The 23,569-nt window shown below is 37.8% G+C and overlaps 1 protein-coding gene across 5 annotated transcripts in view; it reads left to right on the top strand.

The window, feature by feature from the left end:
- LRBA (LPS-responsive vesicle trafficking, beach and anchor containing) overlaps positions 1-23,569 on the top strand; it is a 554,230-nt gene that overhangs the window by 507,352 nt on the left and 23,309 nt on the right. For 3 of the 5 annotated variants that reach the window (XM_006770131.2, XM_006770134.2, XM_006770132.2), the window contains exons 49-52: positions 3,518-3,607; positions 7,971-8,163; positions 13,231-13,293; positions 18,628-18,783. In XM_006770131.2, the coding sequence (XP_006770194.1) occupies positions 3,518-3,607; positions 7,971-8,163; positions 13,231-13,293; positions 18,628-18,783 (502 nt within the window). The remainder of the gene's footprint in view (positions 1-3,517; positions 3,608-7,970; positions 8,164-13,230; positions 13,294-18,627; positions 18,784-23,569) is intronic. The other 2 variants (XM_006770133.2, XM_006770135.2) reach the window with 1 other exon arrangement.

Consider the following 23,569-nt stretch of genomic DNA (forward strand, 5'->3'; position numbering starts at 1 on the left):
ATCATCTCTGGAGCTGCTGAGGAAGCTTAATAAAGCTTCTCCCACCTTCTAAGTAGAACAGCCTCATCTCTATGGGTTTTTTTTGTTTGTTTGTTTTTTATCTCTGTGTTTTTTATATATTGGAGTTTCATTTGAAAAGTCATTTCTGCTGCTTCAAACTACACATGTATATATCCACAGTGAGAGGAAAAGACCATTGACTTAAACTTTTCTTGTACGGGTGACACCCAGATCAGTGCCCCCATCTTTCACCTCAGAGCCAATCTCAGGCTTTTCTTTTGCATTGTGCACCTCGACCTGGAGAGATGGCTATCACTATCACTTCAGATTCCACCTCTGACATAAAATGTGCTGTCTTTCTTCTGCCAAACTAGTTCTCCCTGACAGAAATCTGTATTTCCATTCATTACTTTACCACTCTCTCAAATATGCAAGTTCAAAAGAAAGCAGTTAGTTTCACCTCTTTTTCTTTTTGTCATTGCTCAAAGTCATCAGTCTCCAGGACCTTTTGATTTTTCCTTGGGTCATGGTTTGCTTATTCATCCCTTTCTTCCAAATACCACAGCTTCCACCAGGATTAGGGCATGTAATTCCTTATGTTTTAGAGTGCTCTCGGAACCTCCAAAGAGATCTGTCTCCGGGTGCTTAACTCTGCAGTGTATTTTGAAACCTCAATCCAGATTTCAGTTTCCTGAAACAATGTGTTCATCATTATCATCATGAACTCCTGAAGAATTTCTTCCTTCCCTATTCTAGCTGTGTTAAATGGGGGTCACACTGAGCCCCACACCTAATAACAATATAGCATTTCATTTAGTGTTATGTATGTGTGAGGTACTGTCCTAAGCACTTTATTATTTTATTTAATTTTCCAAATGATTCTATGAGCTGGGCGTTATTATTAGCTCTGTTTTATAGATGGGAAACAGGATTAGGCTACTTGTCCAAGGTCACACAGCAGGTAATTTGTAAAGTCAGAGTTAACTCTCTGAACCATCCGACAACATAGGCCAAGTGCAGAAACTGCCTGTTCTCTCGCCCTCTTAAAGGGGAAAAGGCATTCGGGCTGTTGGGCAGGGACCACTAAAGCAGTGGTCAAGGGAAAGGGCACTAGCTTTGCTAACTGCTCTTAAAGAAACATAAGGCTCACATTCATAAACTCAGCCGCCAAATCTACATATAAAATAACAGCGCTCCAATTTTCGTCTTTGTGACTACTTCTAGGCTTCACGTTGCCATTTTGTTGTATTTTTTCTTCCTCAACCTCAAGACTGTCCTTGGTGTTGATCATAAATTGATTTACCCCCATCAAAAACAACTTAAGATGCAGTTCTGAAATGGTCCTAGTCTCTGTTCTTCACTTCCCATTGGCCTCTTTTCTTGTTTCTAAAGTCTAAGCCCTGTCTTATATCCCAGCCCTTGCCTAGCCACACTGCTCTACTGATTGTGTCTGAGCAAACTTGGTGCACTGCAATAATGATGGTGATGATAATAGAGATACCTTATTAATTCATTCATTAGATTGTAAGCTCATGTTTTTTTGTGCTTAGTCTTATCCCCAGGCCCTGCCATAGGCCCTTATAGATATGGAGAAAGGATAGCTGAATGGTTGAGAGTATGAGATCTAGAATGAAGTTGCTTGCGTGCCAGTATTGAGCCTGCCACTTAAATACTGTATGACCTTGGCCATGATATTTAAGTTCTTTGTGCATTATTTTCCTCATCTATAAAATGGATATAACAAAGTACTCACATCATGCAGTTTAAAGATGAAATGATATAATTGTAAATCACTTAGAAAAGCTTCTGGTAAATAGTAAGTACTAAGTAAAGATTCATTATTGTTGTTGTTAGTAGCCCTCAATGAATATTTGTTGATGGCATAGTATTGCACATCTAATCTGTACTAAGCATTTTGCTATATTTTTACATTTGTATCATTTAATCCGTAATATAACACTATGAAGTGGGTACTATGCTTACCCACATTTTACAGGAGAGAAAATAGAAACTGAGAGAGATTAAATAACTTACCCTAGGTCACATAGCTTATAAGTGGTGTGCATTCAGGATTTGCACGCGGTCTGTTTGACTTCAAAACCCAGGATACTCCACCATACCCCTCAGCCTTCACAGAGGTGCTTCCCAGTCCTTACTGGCCACGCAAGTCACAGAGCATGCCTGACCTTTCTGGACTGAATGCATCCAACTATTATTTAAACATCCAATTACACTTACCTTGTTTCCTATGGTAAGAAGACATTCTTCAAACATTGAGACCTGTCTGTGCACATAGTTGATGATTATTGAATGCATAAATGAGTGAATTGCTCATTGTCTCATACACGTTCATTGTAAAAGTTTATTAGTGGTATTCTCTTCAAATAAAAAAAGGAAATTATTACTGGATAATGATTATCTTTTCTTGTTTATGATTTATTAATTTACTACAGCCCTGCAGAACATATAAAAATTGAAGACCTGTTTTCTTAGAGTTTAAAAAAATAACATGATTAACATATAATATATTCTCTTATGAATCTGTGGTTTTCTTCATCCTGTTACCCTGGAAGTTAAGAACACTGACTGGGGAGGTGTAAAGGTAGTCTTTATATATCTCTGCTTCCCCCTCCCCTCACATATAGCATAGCATATATTCAACCAGCTTATGGATCCAACAGTGAAGAAGATACATACAGTCCTTGCTCTTGTGGGCGTTGTATTTCAGTGGGAGAAATCCAACATAAACAAGTAAACAAATAAAATAATTACAGACAGCGATGGCATCTGGCATTTCCTAGTTTCCCTGCTGGGGGAGTTGTTGGTGATGGGAAGTGAGTATCTGTGGAGGTGTGCAGGAGAGCCTGGGAGGGGAGTGCCTTGCACAGGGTGCATGCACACAGCTTTCGAACAGGGCACACACATAACACACACATGTTTAGTTTCTGGTTTAACCATCGCATGCTTGGATGCAACATATGGCTTTTACTTTGTTGCTTAGCCACCTAAGTTCAAAGAGACTGTCAACAATAATGCTCTTCCTATGGCAAAACTAATAGCATCAAGCCATTCGCACAGGTGCTCTGTTTCTTTCTTCCTCCTTTCCACTGTCCAGGATGAAATGGGGCCTAGAATCAAAGCCACAATGGGTTTTCTCTATACCTGTAAAAGATTAGCTTTAGTCATCGGGGATGATGCAAGCAGCAAAAAAATGCAAGAAAACAGAAATGAAGCCAAAAAGGACAATTTCTGATTGTAATAGCTGGTTTCTGTTTCATATCACTGAGTGAGATGAGAAAGTTGTGCAGGATTTTACAGGAATGGCTCCCACAGTACTGCAGGATGACCTCACCCTCAATGCCCTTGCCAGGTGCTCAGCCCCTCTGTGGAAACACAAGGCTGATTTTCAGCATGAAACAAGCCAGAAGTATGGAATGACATTTTCAGGTGACAGTTGTGGTTCTATTGCCTGTGATTAGCACCTCTTAACCCTCCAACTTGCCCATGCCTTTTTCAGGCTGTTGAAGCTCAAATCCGAAGCTTTGGACAGACGCCTTCTCAGCTACTCATAGAGCCCCATCCTCCCCGGAGTTCCGCCATGCAAGTGGTAAGTGGTGCTTTCACTCTCCTCGGTTCTCGCCTCTTTGAGACCACACTTGACATCCTTAATAGTCTTGCCTTGTACTTGAGATTCTCCACCACGCCTGGGCCTGTTCTCATGCAATGCTTGTTAACCTGCTAACAACCAGCAGAGGATTTCGAGTGCCATCCAGGAGTCCCTGGGAAAGCAGACTTTGCTTCAGTGCTCTGGTGTTTCATCCATTCGTGTTTTGTGTTACAGAATTTACAGGTTTATAACCATCACGTATCCAGACATAGGAATGATTTGTTTTCTGGTTTGATCCTATGAGTTTCTAGATTAGTTTTGTTAATTATATTCTTTATGTCCCAGTATGTTTTTCATTTTGGGGATTTTAAAATGAATCCTAATATATAATATATTGTTGCTGAGAGTCAGGGACCCGAGGGAGAAAAAAATACTGGTTTGGTGTACCCAGCCATCCAAAGCTTAGTGGCGTAAAACAGTGATCTGTATTTCTTGTGATTCTGAGGCATTTCTTCTGCTCTGCTCATCCTGACCGCCTCACACACTGCTGGGGGGGAGGGGGGGCAGGCTGAGATGCCCGGGCCTCTCTTTCCGTGGGGTCTTTCATCATCAAGGACATCTGGAAGGAGCAGGTTCCATCAGAACGCTCCTGCCAGACTCCTTGGAGCTCACTTTGGAACTCGCACATCACTTAGGCCACGTTCCACTGATTAGAGCAAGTCAGAGGCCTACCCAGAATCAGGAGCAGAGAAATGGACTTAGTCTGCAAAATATGAGCTGATTCTCCTTTTAGAGTTCCTGAAATTCCAGGGGTTACATTTTTCAGTGATTAAAGGAAATAATTTCTTTAAAGAACAGACTATGGGTATTAATGCTTTTTTCTTAAATTGTCCCTCAACAAGATTGTTTCTGTTTTAAATCAAGAACATGAAATATACAGTCTGTTTCCATAAGTACAGTGAATAATTTGAGATAGATTCTGATTCCATGTTGTGGTGCAGAGGTGGCAGAATTTTGACAGGTTCTAGGAAGGGGAGTGTAGCAGCCAAGAGGGGAGAGATGAATTTGGTCCCTTCTACCTCTTTTCGTTTCGGGCTCTTTTCATTTTTCTTTCTCTTTCCACCTTCTTCTTTGTATCTTTCTCCCTTTTCCCTTCTTTGTCATCATCTTTCTTCTTACAAGCCTTTTTTTTTCTAGTTATATGAATTGACTATTGTAATTAACAGCAAGCATTTAAAAATTATTTGCATCATCTTTTCCAAGTGTTTTTAAACAGGTGAAATCAGATATAAATGAACATAATGGATGACTTTAGTGAGCAGAAGACTACACAAAAAGTGAACATTTAGCAGGAACAATGGGAGATAATGCCATAAAAATAGTAATAAAAACAGTAAGGATGATTTATGTTTGGGGTTTGGAATTAGTTTTAGTAATAGCTTGTCTGTGAGACTCAGGGCGTGGTGCTGGCTGATGGAGGCCCTGCTGCTGGTCTGTTGCCGTTCTGCCTGGGTTACTGCTCAGCCGCGGTCACTGGGGCAGCCAGAGTTCCTACTGCCAGCTTCCCTCTCCGGCAAAGGGACCACTGGTTCACGGGGCAGGTCAGCTTCACTGGTCCTGGGGTGGGAAGGCACCTGTTCATATGAGGATGGAAGAGCATCTCTCCCAGGGGCTTGATCCTCTAAATTGAAAAGCTGAACTCCTTTCAGACACGTGCAAATTGTGTTTTTCATCTTACACATATGTGGGTGGGAAGGAAAGGTGTGTTAGAAAGAAACCAGAGTTGTCAACAGTATGTACACTGAATCTGAGAAAATTGGGTGAAATGTGCCTTGTTGTTTCCCACTTCTGCCTCAGACTCGGCTCACAGACACGCCCAGGATGAGGTGAGGTCTGTTTCCTCCTCCCTGTTTCACCAGTTGCCCTGCCCTCGGTGGCTTTTGCCATCATGGCTGACCGCCCTGTGTGCTGGGGTTGCTGCTGCTCCATACTTATTAGCCATGGATGTGATGGGGCTTGGAGAGAATCTCCTGCTCTTTGCCCGCATTGGTGGCTGAAGTCAGGATGGACTGTAGGAACAGGCTGGAGGGAGGCCCCTTGTAAGAATGTGGAGGACAGTTCCGGGGGCGGTTTCTGCGGCTTCTTGTCTAAAGTGGCTTTTCCTGGCCATGTGGCCAAGAGTTGCCACTGTAGTCACTATGTAAATATTCCTTCTACACGTTGAAGATTTTTCTATGTTTTCTTAAGGGCATAAAATATTGTAATTATTCGACTTGAGTCCAATTGATTTACAGTATGAGCTGTTAAGCTCAAAAATACGTATCAACTTCCTTGCAGTGAGACTTTATGATGTATGTTGAACTCTGACTTTCTCAGAGTTTATAAATTGACTTTCGTAAATATTATTTGAAAAACTACATAATTGAAAAATAAAGCTTGGCAGTCTGAGATGAAGTTCACTTCCTTTCCCAGGACTTCTTCATAGCTAGTTAGATTTTTTTTTGATGTTGCTCTTTGTTTCTCATTTTTACCCAATTTCCAAGAATTCCTTAAAACTGTATACAAGATCGTTTGTATGACAGAGATTACTTATTGATTTCAGAGGTTTAAAAAATGAAAGGTACAAATGTTTATTGTTTTTAGTGCCGTACAGATGAGTTCCCCCATCAACTATCAGTGCTCCCCAACACGCACACACACTAACACACACACACATACACACACACACACACACACACACACACACCCCACGCAAGATATAGCAGAAATTAAAGTCACGGCGTGCTGCGTTGAGTGCATGAGCCATAATATACACCAGGTGTAGTAATTAGCAGGCACAGGAAGGCTGCCTATTTGTCTGGTGTTGCTGCTGTTGCTGTATCCCCCTGTGTTTTCACACCATCAGATAGTTGGATTTAATTGAGGCCACATCAGATGAGGCATTACTGACACCTTTAATTGAATGAGCATCCAGGGAGGATTAACTCATAATATTGATTGGCTTTTAGCCACTTGCTCAGAAGGGTGTCTGGGTAGCTTATTAGTTGCCTTTATTTACACCTTTCTGCAAAGAGTGCAAATAGGAATTCTTAGTGCAATATGTTTTTCTAAGTACTCTTAATAACTTTTTTAAAAGGACTGATAATAAAAATGCAAATGTACTTAATTTTTTATTAGCAGTTCTGAACAAATACATGTTAAATATATGTGCTTACACACATTTACATATACCTGGTGTTTTGAAATATGGCCATAGGAAAGCAGCCAGAAGCACTTCATCAAAGCGTTTCAGTTCTGAATGATACTAATCAGCTATTAGAAAATAGACACGGTAGAAGAGAATTGCTGAAAATGTACAGTGCAATTACTGCACGGGAGCCTGCATCCCCGAAGTATAAATAAAGCCAGTAAATCAGAGTGGGGTTATATATGTCTTGGATTATGACATATGGGTTGTAGGAATGTTCTGAATCCTTAGTAGTCTTCAAGATTTATTTCATTCCTAGCTATTAGAACAGACAGTGTTTTGTGTGACATTTTTAATTACTTTCTGCTTTTCAGAAGAGAAATCAAAGGTTTTGAGTTTCAGGTGTTTGTTTTTTTCACCAGAGGGACAGGGGCATCTAGGTATTCCACTTTATTCTTAGCTGCAGCAGAAAACAGTGGCATTTGCATTATAATAGGGCAGTGTTTATGACTTGGTACACTATATAAATATATTGTTTTTACAAGTATATTTAATTATGCATTGCTTTGAAACACTTTTATAATTAAGTTTGTGTATTATATTTGTAACTTATTTCTCTACTGAAATAATACATGCAAGTTGCATAACTATTGTTTATAAATATATATATTTGTTTTAATTATCTCTTTATTTAGTTGTCAAAATATTCATGCTAACTCAACACAATTTTTGATGATCTTTGGAAATTACCTTGGCTTGCTTTTGTGCCTATTGCCTATTCTCATTTTTTTAAATTTATTTTTTGTACTTGACACATATTAGCAATCAGTATGGTTTAATGTGATCCCCAATACTTTTGCCTATTTGGAATCTAAATCAAATCATTCTTGTAGTTCTTCATGAGAGTGGGGTAGGGAAGGCAGCCAATAAAATTTATTGATTTTTAAAGTGTTTCTGTTAATGTATTGTTCTTTAATCACCAAAAAATTCAACTGATGACATGCATGAAAACAGGCAAATCCTAAGTGCTGTTTCTAGGAGCCTATCTGCTCTCTGTGCTCTCACTTGCAATTGTGTTAACACGGTCTCCTCTTCTTTTCCTGCACCCTTTCTCTTCTCGTTTTTCGTTGTCTTTTCCTTCTTGTATGTCTGGGTCTTGTCATGCCCACTCAATAGTATCTCCTCCTGCAGAGCCCATTGATGTTCACAGACCAAGCCCAGCAGGATGTCATCATGGTCCTCAAGTTCCCCTCCAACTCCCCTGTCACTCATGTGGCAGCCAACACCCAGCCGGGTTTGGTGACTCCTGCTGTGATCACAGTCACTGCTAACAGGCTATTTGCTGTGAACAAGTGGCACAACCTTCCTGGTAAGAAAAGAAACATCATTATATAAGGCATGGCAACTGATGAACACTGGATAAAGATATTGTAATATCTACTCAAATATATATCTCAATGATTAAGCTTTTTAACTTTCAAGCATTGTTCAGAACCAAAATGTTTAATAGTGTGAAAGGCTTAAAGAAGTCTCATATGAGGCATATAATACAAATGTTAAAACATAGACTATTCTTTGGCATCTGGTGGTTTGTCTTTATTCTTAGGAGATAAATGCTATCTATATATAAAAGCCTAAGCAACCATTACGACCAGACGACCGAATGACCGGACGACTGGTCGCTATAACGTGCACTGACCACCAGGGGGCAGACACTCAATGCAGGAGCTGCCCCTAGTGGTCATTGCACTCCCACAGTGGGAGCACCACTTAGCGAGCTTACCGAGTGGCGACTGCAGCAGGCACAGTGGGGCTGGGATGAGTGGAGCAGCACGGGCTCATCTCCAGCCACCTGCGCTTGGCGCACTATTACATCCCACAGGGATGTCGGACTGCCAGTTTCAGCATGATCCCCACAGGCCGACATCCCCCAAGGAGTCCCAGATTGTGAGAGGGTGCAGGTGAGGCTGAGGGACCCCAGTGGTGCACAAATTTGTGCACCGGGCCTCTAGTTTCTAACATAATATTTTAATATAACAACATTTCTATATTATGTCCATAAGTTTTATGCATTTATTTATTATGTTCCCTTTTTTCCACTCATTCATTTACTGAGTAGACATTTCTGATCCTCTACTATGTGCCTTTTGGTGTGTGACATGGTAGTATTGTGTGGATGATAGAAAAAAGAATACTTAAATTGTCTGACAAAAACCTAAGTACATTCTCTTCTTCCATTTAGTGCTGAATAGTTATGGTAGCTGACGGAAAGGTACTGCAGTAACCATTAGAATCATAAGCCATCAGATAATAAGCGACATTAGAGTTCGTCTAGTCCAGCCCCACATTTCTCCCGCAGAGACACTGAGCCGCAGGGAACTCTGCTTGTTCAGTGTCACGTGGGCAGTTAGTGGCAGGGCCAGGTTTGCACTCATGTTTTCTGACGCAGACTTTATGATCATCCCTCTGTGATTTAGTGCCTCTCGTTAGAACAGGAATGTTTGGATCTGGATTTAGCACTGTTCTTTTGGCCACTAGTTAGAAATTCTTTTTTAAGAAGGAAAATCAAGTCCTAGAGATTATAGGCTTTTCCCCTACAAGCTATTGTTTGTTTGTTTTCTTAGCGAGGCACCGTGTTTTTAATCTAAAAAAAAGTTATGTGTGTATATTCCTGAATTTCTTCCTCATCACAAGCTATTGTTTAAGGTGGGAAATTTTTAAAAATAGATTTTAATAGTCTGTTAACTTGTCATTAAATCTGTAAAGTGTAAAAGCACTGCTCATTTTAATACCTGAATTCTTTGCAAAAATATAGTTTTGAACAAGGGCCTTATGCCAAATTAAATGGAAGAGTTTTTATAATGGGATAGAATTGAATTGACATTCAAACAAAAATTTGGCACACTGACTATGCTCAGTAAGGTACCCATGATGAAGAATCTGTGTTGGTATCAGAATTTATTAGAGACAGAACATTTTTTTGGCCATTAGAAATAAAATGAATGCCAATATTTGATTAGAGAACAGATTTCAGAAAAAGTTCAGAAGGTAAAAATCAAGGCAAACATTTTTCTTCAAGTGAACTTATTTTAGAGAGGTAAATGTGTATGCAAATATATACTTACTAGAGGCCCAATGCACGAAATTCATGCAAGGGGCTCAGCCCTCGCAGCAGCAGCAGCAGCAGCAGCTGCCTCGACCCTCACAGCCCCGGCTTCATCCAGAAGGTCGTCCGGTTGTCCGTTCTAATTAGCATATTACGCTTTTATTATTATAGATATTTTGGGACTAAAGATTATAATTTTATTAACAAATGTGATTTTTGGAGTCTCTAAATGCCACTCATTAGAGAAAAACATGCCGGTAGTGTGTTTATCAAATGTGATAAGAGGATTTGCCTACTCTTTGCAGTTACCCTTAGAGCTGGTGGAAGCCCCAGTGCCTGTGACATCAGGGCCACCATGGTGCTTATCAGGGTGGCTATTGGTGGCGGCTCTGAGAACTTCTTCAGTTTAAACAGTGACACCATGTGTGAGGAGAGAAAACCTTTCCATCTGCTGGAAAGCCTTAATTGTTCTCTGCCCCATCTTTACTTTAGCTTAGCAAAGAGCTCAGCCAGAGTAACCAGGTCCACAGCTGGGACTCAGTGTGGGCCCACGAGCTCCTGACTCCCCTTTGGAGCAAGCCCATTTTCCTGACTGTAAAGCTTCTTCCTTCATGCTTGGTTGTCAGGTGTCCTTTTCCCAACTTCCAGCTTTCCTATAGAAATGGAAAGTGGTGTAGGGGCAGCTTTTCTGTGCTAATATGCCCTTATTGTTCCCAACCCCGTTCACCTTACTGTAAGACAATAGCTTGGGGACTGCATATATTTTGCCAAACTTTGCCTATAATTCTCCCCAATGAGGCTGCTTGTGCCTGTACCTTGTGCCACTCGTGGTTTCTGTCCCCACCTTCTGGCTTTACAGTATGACCCAGCAACTCTTCACCAGATAAACACAAAGAATGGTAACATGGTAATACCCAGGTGCTTAGCTTTCCGCAGTGTGCTCTCTAGTTCTGAGCTATACCAGTACCTGCACCTAAAGAAATTAAGCACCCATTTTATTAAATCTGTGCCTTGTTTCAGGTATAGTTACATAAATCTGGTCTTTCATCCTATCTTGTGCTACCTTTACCTGTCAGGATGCCTTGATTTAAAGCACCAGTGGGGAACCTATTTTCTGCCAAGGGCCATTTGGATATTTATAACATCATTCATGGGCCATACAAAATTATCAACCTAAAAATTAGCCTGCTATATTTGATCAAACATTTAATTAACTCACCCGTATTGCCTTGGCAGGGCCAGACCAAATGATTTTGTGGGTCTTACATGGCTCGCGGGCTAGACGTTCCCCACCCCTGATTTAAAACGAATGTCAAAAATCCCTAACAGTTTTCTTCAATGAATATCAAATTCATATTACACTATTAGGGGGGGGAGGGTATTAGATTCTGTTTCTTTTCTGAGAGCCTGTGATTTCCACAGCTTGTTGATTAGACTCCTAGCTCCTGTCATTTATTTCAGTTGTGTCTTAGTCTTGATTTAGAAAAAAAATATATCTTTACCCTTCCTTCTCATTTAAAAGCCCTTGCAGAACCTCCAGGAGAAAAAATTAGCTAATGTTTATAGAACATATTCTAAGTTCTAAATACTGTTTTAATCACTTTACATGTATTCCCCCAACAACCTTAGGATGTAGATTCTGTATTTAGGTTGAACCATATCAAATTGCCATTTTTGATCAGTCAATATGTCAGGTATTGGTAATTTCATGTGGTTTAGCCTAATAAATCTGTCTAACCCATGGTTCAGATTAGGAAACACACAGGGACTACATAACTTGCCCAAGGTCACAAAGGCAGTCAGTGGCAGAACGAGGACTTGAGACATGACAAAGATGGTTGACTCCTAAACCTTTCACTGACAGTTTGGTTTTAACGTTTCTGAGGCCAGATTCTCCAGGTGGTAGTGTTGGTTGGCACTGGTGTTACTGGAAGTAAATGGCACAGTTGGCTACATCAGAGGCTGTGGTACACTTTCCCAATCGTTCCCTGTCTGTATGTGTCCTGTGATTTCTTTACTGGCAGAGCCAGTCATCAGCAAAGAAAATATCTTCAGCAAAAAAGAGTGAGTCCTATGACTTCCTCTCTCCACCTATTTTAATTTCTTATAAGCACTCAACTACAATTTTTTGAGTGCTATTATTGTACTTAGTTATTTTACCTTCCAAACATCCTTGAAAAGTTGCTATTTACTAACAGGGGAAATTGTGACATAATAAATTTAGAATCTAGTGCACTCATTGGAATGTACCCCATTTTTTCCCCAGCCCCTCAAGGACAGTCAGAAAGACTTCCTAAAATCAGATGATTTTTAGCAGAGCTCTAATACCCACCAAGCAGCTTAAAATGCTTGAGTTCATAAAAGGCAGATACTAACCAGGGTGAATGACTGAATCATTTGGGGAAAATTATTTGGAAAAGGGCCCAGCACTTAACTATCAGAATTATAAAGCTGAAAAGATAATTTATTCTAAACCCTTCATTTTGGGGTTTATGACTTGCCCAAGGTTGCATTGCTAGCTGCTGGCCCTGCACCTCCTCTCTACCCAAAGACCTCTGCCCTTCACAGGTAGACAGCCTACAGAATCTCTTCTCAACTACCAAAAAAGCATACCTGAGCCTTTAGAATCGTTTTGAGAATTGAACCAACTATTCTTAGTATGGATTGATTTTTGTTACGCATTTGCTTCTTGGGGTATTTTAAAATAGAAACCATGGAAATAGTAAATATTAATAAAACTTAAAAAAAAAAACCTCAAGCCTTTAGGAAAATATTTCCGTCAAATGCATTTAACTAAAACATTTATCTGCAGATAGCTTTCTTTATTTTTATTCAAACTTTCAATTGATTGATTTTAAGTGATGGATGAAACAGTAAATGTTCCCTGACGTAGAGCCTTCCCTTTCTCCATCATAAATTGACGTTTTCGTGGATCCTTTGTGCTGCAGCATTCAAAACTGCCTTTTAAAAAGTAACAAAAAAAATAGTATTTGCTACAGTCAGCAGATGGTTGTCACATTTTGTTTTCAGTGCGCTTTACCACTTAATTTTGTTTTGTTGCAGCATCAGAGGTTGCCAGTCAAGCATCTGCTCTAGCTTATGGCCCAGGACTGGAGCCACTGTGATGGCACAGGTTCAGAACAGCACTAATCTAAAATAAATGTTTAATAAGCTCGCCAGGAAAGCACCTGAATTTTTCCCCCTTAAATTTCACAAAACTATATAATTTGGGGGTTGGAAACAATTGTACATAAGATTTGACTTGTGCATTTTTATGTAGTTTATGTATGAAAAATAATGCTTTTTTTTTTAATCTTTTGTGAATTCCAGCTCATCAAGGTGCTGTACAAGACCAGCCATACCAGCTGCCAGTGGAAATCGATCCTCTCATAGGTCTGTCACTTCCTTCTCTCTTTGCGATTCATTAAGCTCTGTATGGTGGCCCTGAAGTGTAGATTACAGTTGTTTTTCACTTGCTGGTTGCTGGGAATGGAATTTTCCTGATAAACCATTTGCATGCAAATTGGAATGCAATGAGCTGTGGCTATGCTGGTATTTCATCAACTCCCCCTCGTTGGTTTGCCTAATTTGAACAGGCCTAGGACGCGTGTCACTGAAAATTAATATGGATGCTGTAATAATGTGTGATTGAGAATGCGCATGAAGTACTGTCAGGATAATATTGGATCTTTTCATCACTCAGACTTGTTGATGAGCAGGAGCGAGGCGCGTTATGATGAATTGGTGCCCCAGTAATGTGATGGAGCTCCTTTGCTAGGGAAATTTTCATAATAACAGTGGGGTTCTTAGCAGCACTGTGTTGTGAAAAATAAAACTGTAGTGCCAGGGTTTCATCATTAAAGGAGATCAATCCTTTCTTCCTGGACCCTCTGTTCATTCGGAGGGGATTAATGGGCAATTGCAGAGCAGTTTCAAAGTTGAAATATATTGCCTAGCCAATGGCAGTGTTAAGATATTCGTATTCATTTTCCTAGGGTCCTACAGCCCAATAAATTGCCATTGGAGGTTAAATTTGTTCAGGGGGAAAGAAAAAGAAAAGAGGAGCAGAAAGAGCCATGGGGATGAAATGAGTCCCGGCAGCAGGTGACTCAGAATGCTTACTTGCTGTTCTGCCTTTTGAGTAGCTCTGTTAAAATTGCTAGTTTTAGTATTCTTCATCCTCATGGGTGGGGATTGCAGATGTGGCTTCACTAAGAATTTAAGCTTCAATATTAAAGATGCTATCCAGTAACTTTTAGGATAAGAAAACTTAATTGCATAACTGTGGGGTATACTACTATTATGGGTGCTTGCATTATGACTGTCAAATTTCCCTGGCACAAATACATTGTTAGGATTTTAAAGTCTTTAAATGAAGCATTTGAGTAAGCTGATTTAGTAGTTTGAAATTCAAGATATTCCTTGTGTGTATGTCATCCTTTTTGTGATTAAAACCATTGTTTCACCAGAGAGCTAAATGGCCAAGATTTGCAGATAAACTATCAAGATGAGCTAAAATAATCTAAGCTCTAAACTAAATCATTTATCATTTTCCCAAATATAAGTGGAAATCTAAGAATTATCTATATGTAGGATAAATGCTACTCTTTTTTCTAAATCTTGTTTTACTTCAAGTAGATATGATTTGCCATATATTGAAAAAATTTTAAATGCTCACTTTGGTAAAGTTTTAAAAGTCAGAAAAATAATAAAGGCTATTTGCTAAGTCATTTAAAGCGTTATTTCTGAAGTATATACTTACTATTTACCCTAAAACTTGACAATAAATATCCTATAGTATAAAGTCCATAATTAAATGAATTTGGCAATTACAACCCGTTAGAGCAGTGATGGCGAACCTATGACACGCCTGTCAGAGGTGACACGCAAACTCATTTTTTTGGTTGATTTTTCTTTGTTAAATGGCATTTAAATATATAAAATAAATATCAAAAATATAAGTCGTTGTTTTACTATGGTTGCAAATATCAAAAAATTTCTATATGTGACACGGCACCAGAGTTAAGTTAGGGTTTTTCAAAATGCTGACACACTGAGCTCAAAAGGTTCGCCATCACTGCATTAGAGTAAACATAGGTAAACATTTTTGGTGAAGGACCAGATAGTAAATATTTTAGGGTTTGTGGGCCTTAAGGTCTCAGACACAGGGACTTAACTCTGCTGGTATAACACAAAAGCAGCCATGGACAATGTGTAAACAAATGAACATTGCTGTGTTCCAGTAAAAATTTATATACAAAACCAGACATGGGCCAAATTTGGCCTGAGGGCCATAGTTTTATTTCCTGCTCCAGATCACTGGTCATCACATTGTTTGCTCTTATATCTCCTAAAATAATTGTTTAAAACCATGTACCGTCCCACACGCTTTTAAGTTGACAGCTGAACAGTTTCATCACAAGTTTTAATAGTTGCAAAGTGTATAAAATTTTAAATATATCCAATGGAATCTAAATATGAAAAGGAATCACAAACATTTTGTTTTTAAAAAATGTATAAAAATCTCTAGTTGAAAATTGTACATTATTTCTTTTTCATCTTGAATTTATATTTTCATTTTACTTCCCCTATACAATTATAACTTTAAAATTTATGGAAAATTAAACATTTTAGACATTATGAAACATAAAAACATTTATTAGAAATATATTTTTAATGAAACAGCTCCTGTGTTCATGGATGAATATTACTTGTTGCTGAATGGGACAAGATTTGTCAACAGTTCTGTTTACTTTTTTTTTGTTTTGTTATGGGTGGAAACTCTGATGAATGTCACTCACATGAGCAAATAAATGGGAAAAGAAAGAGTTTTGTTTTAATAATGTCGCTCAAATCGTTGAGCTCTTTCTGGGTTATGTGAAAACATTCATATAGTGATCTATTAAGAAATATCATTATGGTCTATCATTCAACAGCCATTTTAACAGTCTGTCACTGAAACTTATTTTTAATGATCTATCAATTGACAGCCTGATTAGATACTCCTTCCATTTGATTAAAAGCATTGAATTGGAAACCACCTGCTCTGCAGAATGATTTGCTACCTACACATTCACTTTTCATCATCACATTATAGTATTTTCAATTTTCCAATTTTTTGGCTTTCAAGAGGTTCTTATATTCTGAGGTGAAGCACCATAGTAAGATTCTAGGTAGGAGAGAAATATGCCTTAATTTTATCTAGTGGAAGAAGAGCATGCGAAAGGCGAGGTTAGAAAGGAGTCCTTAGGCCAGTGGTTCTCAACCTTCTGGCCCTTTAAATACAGTTCCTCATGTTGTGACCCAACCATAAAATTATTTTTGTTGCTACTTCATAACTGTAATGTTGCTACTGTTATGGATCGTAATATAAATATCTGATATGCAGGATGGTCTTAGGCGACCCCTGTGAAAGGGTCGTTCGACTGCCAAAGGGGTCGCGACCCACAGGTTGAGAACCGCTGCCTTAGGCAAACCTGTTTCAGGCAGAACTTATGAAAGTTGAACTAGAAGTTGATTCCCTTAAAACCACCTGTGCCTGTGTATCCTCGGGGAAATCTTAAATTCCCAGGGGTATGCACCCAAGTTTGAAGACTGCTTATCTAGACAAATAAGTTTACCTAAGTTTCATTACATAAAAATGCTTTCAGCATTGAATCTCAGGAGGTATGCCAGAGAAAACAATAAGATAAAGGAAAGTCAGTTGTGAGATATGTAGGTTGTATAGGTTGTATAGATTAGATAAGTAGGTAGGTGGATAGATGATAGATAGATAGATAGATAGATGATAGATAGATAGATAGATAGATAGATAGATAGATAGATAGATAGATAGATAGATAGATGTTGCAATGTTAGCTTATAAGTAAGCACTTACATGGAATAAAATAATTCATCTGAATGCTCAAGGGGCAACAGCCTTTATTCATTGGCACTTCGTGGTCATTCAATTCAAAATATGCACATGCCCAGATCTGTTTTGCTCCCAAGAGATCACACCCCAAAAGAGGCCAGTATCAAACTTTATATCATAGGAATAAAAGTCATATAAACACTGAGAAAAAATGGACATTTTTTACAATTTTCATGTGGAATAAAATACTGTAATAACCAGTCTAGAAAGTACTACATATCTTGTTTTTAATTGCTAGGTTTCTTGGGATTAAAAAACAGCTGAATTGTATTCCACAGCTTCATTCCAGTGAGATGCTAATGTCTCTCTGTGATACACGGTGATACCCATAAAAGTTCTCATCTGCCAGTAACTTCCCTTTGTGTGGAAGGATGGAGGGACGTTCCCAAACTGGAAACCTGCCCTTTTAACTACTGCTGTTACTTTCTAGCCCATTAATCACCGAAAAGAATATGAATCCCATTATCAAACAGTTATCTAATAACCTTATAGTTAAGTTGTGTAGTCAGACTCTAGCAGAATTTTGCAGTATTACACATGTATGTTTGCCATGTTGTAATTCCCTGAAGGCAGGGAATATTTTATTCCTCTGTGTCCCCAGGTGTTCCCAGCAGAGCACTGGAGAGTATTTTGAACGCAGTTTTCTTCTGTATTATTCTCTGAGCCTTCCATGAAATTGGCCACATTAACTTAGTTATTATAAACAATGAATATAATATAAATTTTTTCCTATTTTTATCAATAATGCATTCATAGTACTTTTAAAACTACAGACTATAATACAAAATATGTAATAATCTGATGCAGAAATTTATTGTTTGTTCCAGTTTCTGATACAATCAAGATTCTTTAACAATGTAAGAATCATTATTTATGTTGGAAAGTTGGTGTGAAATACCCCTGAGATGACTAGAAACAAAGCTTTCTATTTGGCTGGCCTCATAATGCCAAAAAAGGCACCTCGGTGGAAATTCCTTTTCTGATAATGACATACTTGATAGTGTGTTTCTAGAGGATTATTACTCTTCCCGCGTGCTTAATGTCGCTCCGAGTCTGACCTTGTGCCTTGTGACAAACCCCATCTCGGGTGCTCTGTAGCACTTTGAAAACACACTGCCAGGCTGTCTTGTTTTATTGCTTACATACGGGGTAGGAAAGTGGCCGCGTGCTGTGCTTTGACTTTTTCAATTACAAGTATCTTTAATAAATAGTCGTTCTCCCCTTTCCATACATGCAAGTGCAGCTGTAAACAGGGGGAAGGGGAGTTCACATCTAGTCAAATTAAAGACCTGTTACAGCCAAAGTAGTACAAGATGCTACAATATTTCAGCTATATGACATTTAAATTCTAATATCTCTTCCTTGTGACAAAAAGTTAAAGGTAATGGATTGTCACAACACGAATCCATTCTCATGGCGATAGGTGTAATGAGATTGTCAGAAACACAAACCTAACCATGATGCAATCTGCAGATTGTAATCTAGTTTGGTCCTGCCCAAGAGCTAGAAAGCGTGTTCCGGGAGTCGCACACTCTTTTTAAATTGTAGCATGTTATTGTTTCTTTCCTCTAGGCAAAATTTCTTACTGAGATGTTGGATTTAGTTGCCCACATTCTTCTAGCATTCGGATGTGTTTTCCTATTTGGTTTTTCAAATATTACTATATTTAAAATTAAAGATCAAATATTCCCACCCTGGAACATGCTGCTTCTCCCCCCTGCCCCCCGCCCCTTATCCTGAGCATGGCAAACTATAGGATTTCTTTGTACGTGTGGGTTTAGTATGCTTATTTTTTTCTTCCTCTGTTCTCATAGCCAGCAATACAGGAATGCACAGGAGGCAGATCACTGACCTTTTAGATCAGAGTATTCAAGTCCATTCCCAGTGCTTTGTCATCACTTCCGACAACCGCTACATCCTCGTCTGCGGCTTCTGGGATAAAAGTTTCCGAGTCTATTCTACAGACACAGGTAATTGTTACTTTCTTCATCCGTGAACTAAAGTTTACTATAAGTAACATTGAGACACTTAGAATGCTTTCTCGTCGTCTTCCTTCCAAAAATTACATGATTCTAACATTTATAAAATAAGGAAAAGACACTTTTCCCCAATCTACTATATAGTCTACCATTAAGTTAGCTTCAGCATGTTTTTAAGAGGCAGCTTTTTATAGTAGATTTGTCACCCAAGTGATGGTATGTAAATACCATATGCACATGTATTTGCATAATCTTATGACAAGTGCATATGTGTGTATTTTCCCACCTTTGTATTATTTAAAGGATTTTTTTCCTTACTGGAAATTCTCATTAGGTGTATTTCTTGGAAGTAGAAATTTTTATCCACCCAATTCTGCATAGAATCTTGCTGAAATCTACACCATCATGAAGAAAAGTAGCTGACTACTGATTTTATATGACAGCTCTTGTTAGAATATAAAATGTTAAGCCTATATATTCATTTGCATGCAGGACAAACTAAACTCACCTTGGAATTATGACAGGAGACCTGATCCAATAAATGCATATACATTTTTGCATCTAGGAAATGTAGAAACATTGAAAAATTTCATGGAGTCTCTTTAAAATATTTTAGAAATTGTTAGAGGATTAAATAAACATGTAGTAAATATATAGGTGAATATTTAAAAATAATTAAAATGAGATACTAATGCATTAGAACTTGTTGGATACTGTGGAAGTACATATTTCAGCTAAAACAAGGCTCTACAAATATCTTGATTTAAATGTTTGGGAATAGAAAATTCTTTCTCACTGAAATTTCTAGTTTATTAAATGGTTTACAGCAAGTCATCTTTCAGTCTTGTTAATGATGTTTATAAAATGTGTGAGTCCATTCTTCTGCCTTAGTAAGTACAGTGTACTGAAAAGATAATTGCTGGTATTGAAGGAGTTTGTCCTAAGTATATTTTGGTGACAGTATTATAACAGCTATGAAAGAGTAGGGAAAATAGTTTAACATGTACTGTTCCTACAATAAACCCTACAAGTTGTTTTTAGGCAGGATTTTGTTTATGTTTTATTTAATGGAATTGATGATCTAGGGCTTTTTAATAATTTGCATCTTTATTCCGTATGTCCAGAAAGAAAACCTCCTCATTCAAATCCTTATTATTAATTGGGCTTTTATTAAATGTTTAGGTCTATGAGGTTGATTACTGTTGAACCTAAAATTCCTCTAGAATTCGTTAAAAATACAATGGGGATTGATACGTCTTCCTAAAATAGCTGTATAATTATAATGAATTTTTGTGATTTAATAACAAAATTTAAACCTTTACTTTCACCATGTGGTAATGACAACACTAGCACTATTTGACCTCAAATTGTGCTTCCTGTTTGCACACATTTTCAGATTAAAATTGCTTCATACTCTTAAAGATTTTCTTAAACATCCCTTTAAGTTGCACATGGATTTTTACACATTTTTGAAAGTTATTTTTTGAATGTATATGCAGTAAATTTCATTATTTGATATACAGTTCCATTAGTTCAGGCAGACTACAGAGTTCCATAACCACCACCACAAGAGATGTGCAGAGCAGCTCTCACCCCCAGAATTCCCTGTGCTCCCCCCTCAACCTCTTTGCAACCACTGATCTAGTCTTCATATCTAGGATTTTGCCTTTTCCAGAATGTCGTATAAGTGCAATTATATATTGTCAGTCTTTGGTTTTGACGTTTGAGGGCTCTTGAGTTTATTGTCCATTCATATCATTTTTAAAAGGCATTGGATATTAATATTTGTAAAATTGACCTTACATTATGAAATAGTTATAATTAAGATAATTCTATAGAACTTAAAAAATTCTTTCACATGCATATTGTTCCAGCCTCACAATAATCCTCTGAAACAGGACAGGCATCCTTATCCCATTTTTCAAATGATAGCCCTCATATCTTTCTTAATATCTTTTATACAAGTAAACTTGGATGCTAGTTTTATTTAAAATAATTTCAGTTAGGTTAACTGTGCCTTACAAAATGTGTACATGACAATAGCAATATTAAATATATTATTCTAAGTTTAGCAGAGAAGCAAGGGGAAAATTGTATGATCAATAACATATAATGGCTTAAAAAGGGGACATCTGTAATACTTTCAACAATAAATATAAATTTAAAATAATAATATATAATTGCTAAGCTATCACGAGTGTTGAATTCAATTATATTTTAGCACATAAGCAAAAAAGAATCCTTATTAGGTTTGGGATGGGGAGGGGGAAGAAACATGGTTGTAACAGGAAATTCTTTTAACATAAATCATGTTTTCAGGACACAACCAGAGCAGCAGAGGCAACAATAAAACCTTCCCTCAGCAGTGGGAATTATTTTCAGGCCACATTTTAGATTCAGTGGTGTGGAGTCCTGAGCTTGGATTTTTTTTATTTGTAGCACAGCTGTCAAATAAAACATTAACTAGAAAATTTGTTCTGTCAAAAAAGGGATATTCTAGTGCTTGTGGTAATATTTGATATTAGTGTGTGGAGAGGTGGACTGGTATTAAAGGAAACAAAAAATAAAGGTTGAGGAACACTTATGAGATTATCAGAAAATAATTTACCAAAAGAGCAGCAGGTATTTATATGCTGTGATTTATTTAGGAGGAGTGAACTTCAGCCTCGTAGCAATAACAAATATCACTCAGAACGGCTTCCAGAACAGGAAAAAGTAAACTTAAAAAAATAATGTTTTTCAGAGTTGAGCCCAAAGTATGCATTGTAGAGAATAAGATTAATTTGTAGTAAAGTATGAAACCCTTCATATATTAATACTTAAATGTCACTCGCTCATTTTTATCTTCCCTGGCGCCCAGTATACTTTAGTTCTACTTATTATTCCCACTAATCGTACCCTGTACTCTTCCTTTTATAAAACTAATCACTGTTCCTAGTTATATATCTGTGTGTTGTTTAATGTCTGTCTGCCCTACTAGACAGTCAATACTCTGGGGGAGGGACCATGTCTATTTGCCATATCTATTTACCGCTATACAGATGTGAGGAGGCCTCCTGCTTGGCACTTAGTAGGTGCTTAGTAAGTGTTTGTTGAATGGAAAGTCACTGTGATAACTTTTGGGACAAAATTTAAAACACTAGGAGATTGTAGTTGGAAAAGAAACCACAGTGAGCGAGTATCCATTTTCCTGACACTGGTGTTCTAGATACAGAGTGATGACTCCACTGATGAGAATTAATAATGAATCTTGGATCATTCTGTCACCATGCTTACTCCATCCCACTTTTACAGATAAAGCTTTTCACTTTGTCCTCGCATGAGCTGGAAATTACACAAGTTACTGAGTGAGTAGCTGCTCTTTTGCAAGCTCCAGGTGCACATGGAGGGCTCTGGTTTCCTCTGTGCCATGTACCCCACATACCTCACGTAGCCACTTGTAGTTATTTCACTCATTCTCACTCCTGCGGCCCACTGAGTTGATGGGTGTCTCATCTTAAATGAGCCTATTCTAAATGACCTATTTAAGTCACTCCTAGTTTACACGCTCTCAGCACTTAGGTACAGGCTGAGTCAGAAGTCGCTGTACATACTCCGTGATCAAAACAATCACAATGTTAGGGTCCTGTTTCTTTAGTAGTTAAAACTCACTGATTTAACCTTCAGTTTTCTAACCTGGCCTAAGAGTGACCTACCTAACTTCTCTCTTGCCCTTTGAAAACCCTGCCTCTAATTTAGGCCCACCCATTTCACACTAAATCTCCATTTTGTTCGGCATGAAAATTGTAAATGATGTGAAAATTACTTTTTTTCATATTTATTTGCCCCCACACACACTTTTTATTCTACAAAGTCTTGAATTCTTCTTACCATATTCTTTATTGATATAGCTGGTTTTAAAAAAAGAAATGTTTTAATGTAGGTTTGAAAGACTGAAGGAATTAAAAACTGAACATTTTTAATATTTTGCAGATAAAACACCTGCTTTTACCAAAGTCCTTATTCACAGGAAAAAATTCTTTAAAGTGTTTTTTATTAATTTTGCAAGTTTAGATTGAAATGAATCTGATTTTAAAGTTACTAGTAGTAGTCTTTGTGCAGGAGTGGGAAAACACTGTACTTGACTTTTCATTTGATTTAGAACAAGTATGTTTCAATGTTTTATTTCTAAAATTGCAGCACTTAAAATAAGCTTTACATTTATTAAAATAGAAAATTAAAACAATTTAATGTAAATATTTTAGTTATATTTATTATTATCTTAAAAAGTTAAATACACGTAGATACCAATACTTAATTGAGACCGTCAGCTTTTGAATAGGTTATAATGTGTTCCAAGTTAAGCATGCAAACTTTTTTTCAGCTTAGTGTCTTTTTTCCTTGAACATTTGAGTTGTGTTCAAATGACCCCTGAAATACTTACAAAAAATAAAAAGTCATGGTAAATATTAAGGATAGATATTCTATGACATTCATTTTTAGATTCTTCAAATATTTCAAAGGCAAGTGTTGGCTAGAAACTATAGGGACGGAAGGGAAGATCTACGGATATTTAATTCTTTGGACAAGTTTGTGTGAATTGTAAATATCATGTCTAATTAAAACAAAGATTCTAATAAGTGGGGCTTTACTTTTTTTCTGACACCATTATGTGAACAATTCGTCCTATATTTGAAGCCCTAGATACATAGTAAGTTCACTGGGTTCCTTCCCGCCCCCCGCCACATTATTAGTTTAGATAAACTGCCTTAACCCCTTCCCCAACAATTTTTTTGTT

The sequence above is a fragment of the Myotis davidii genome, unplaced genomic scaffold (assembly GCF_000327345.1).
Source record: "Myotis davidii unplaced genomic scaffold, ASM32734v1 scaffold323, whole genome shotgun sequence".
Lineage (NCBI taxonomy): Eukaryota > Metazoa > Chordata > Mammalia > Chiroptera > Vespertilionidae > Myotis > Myotis davidii.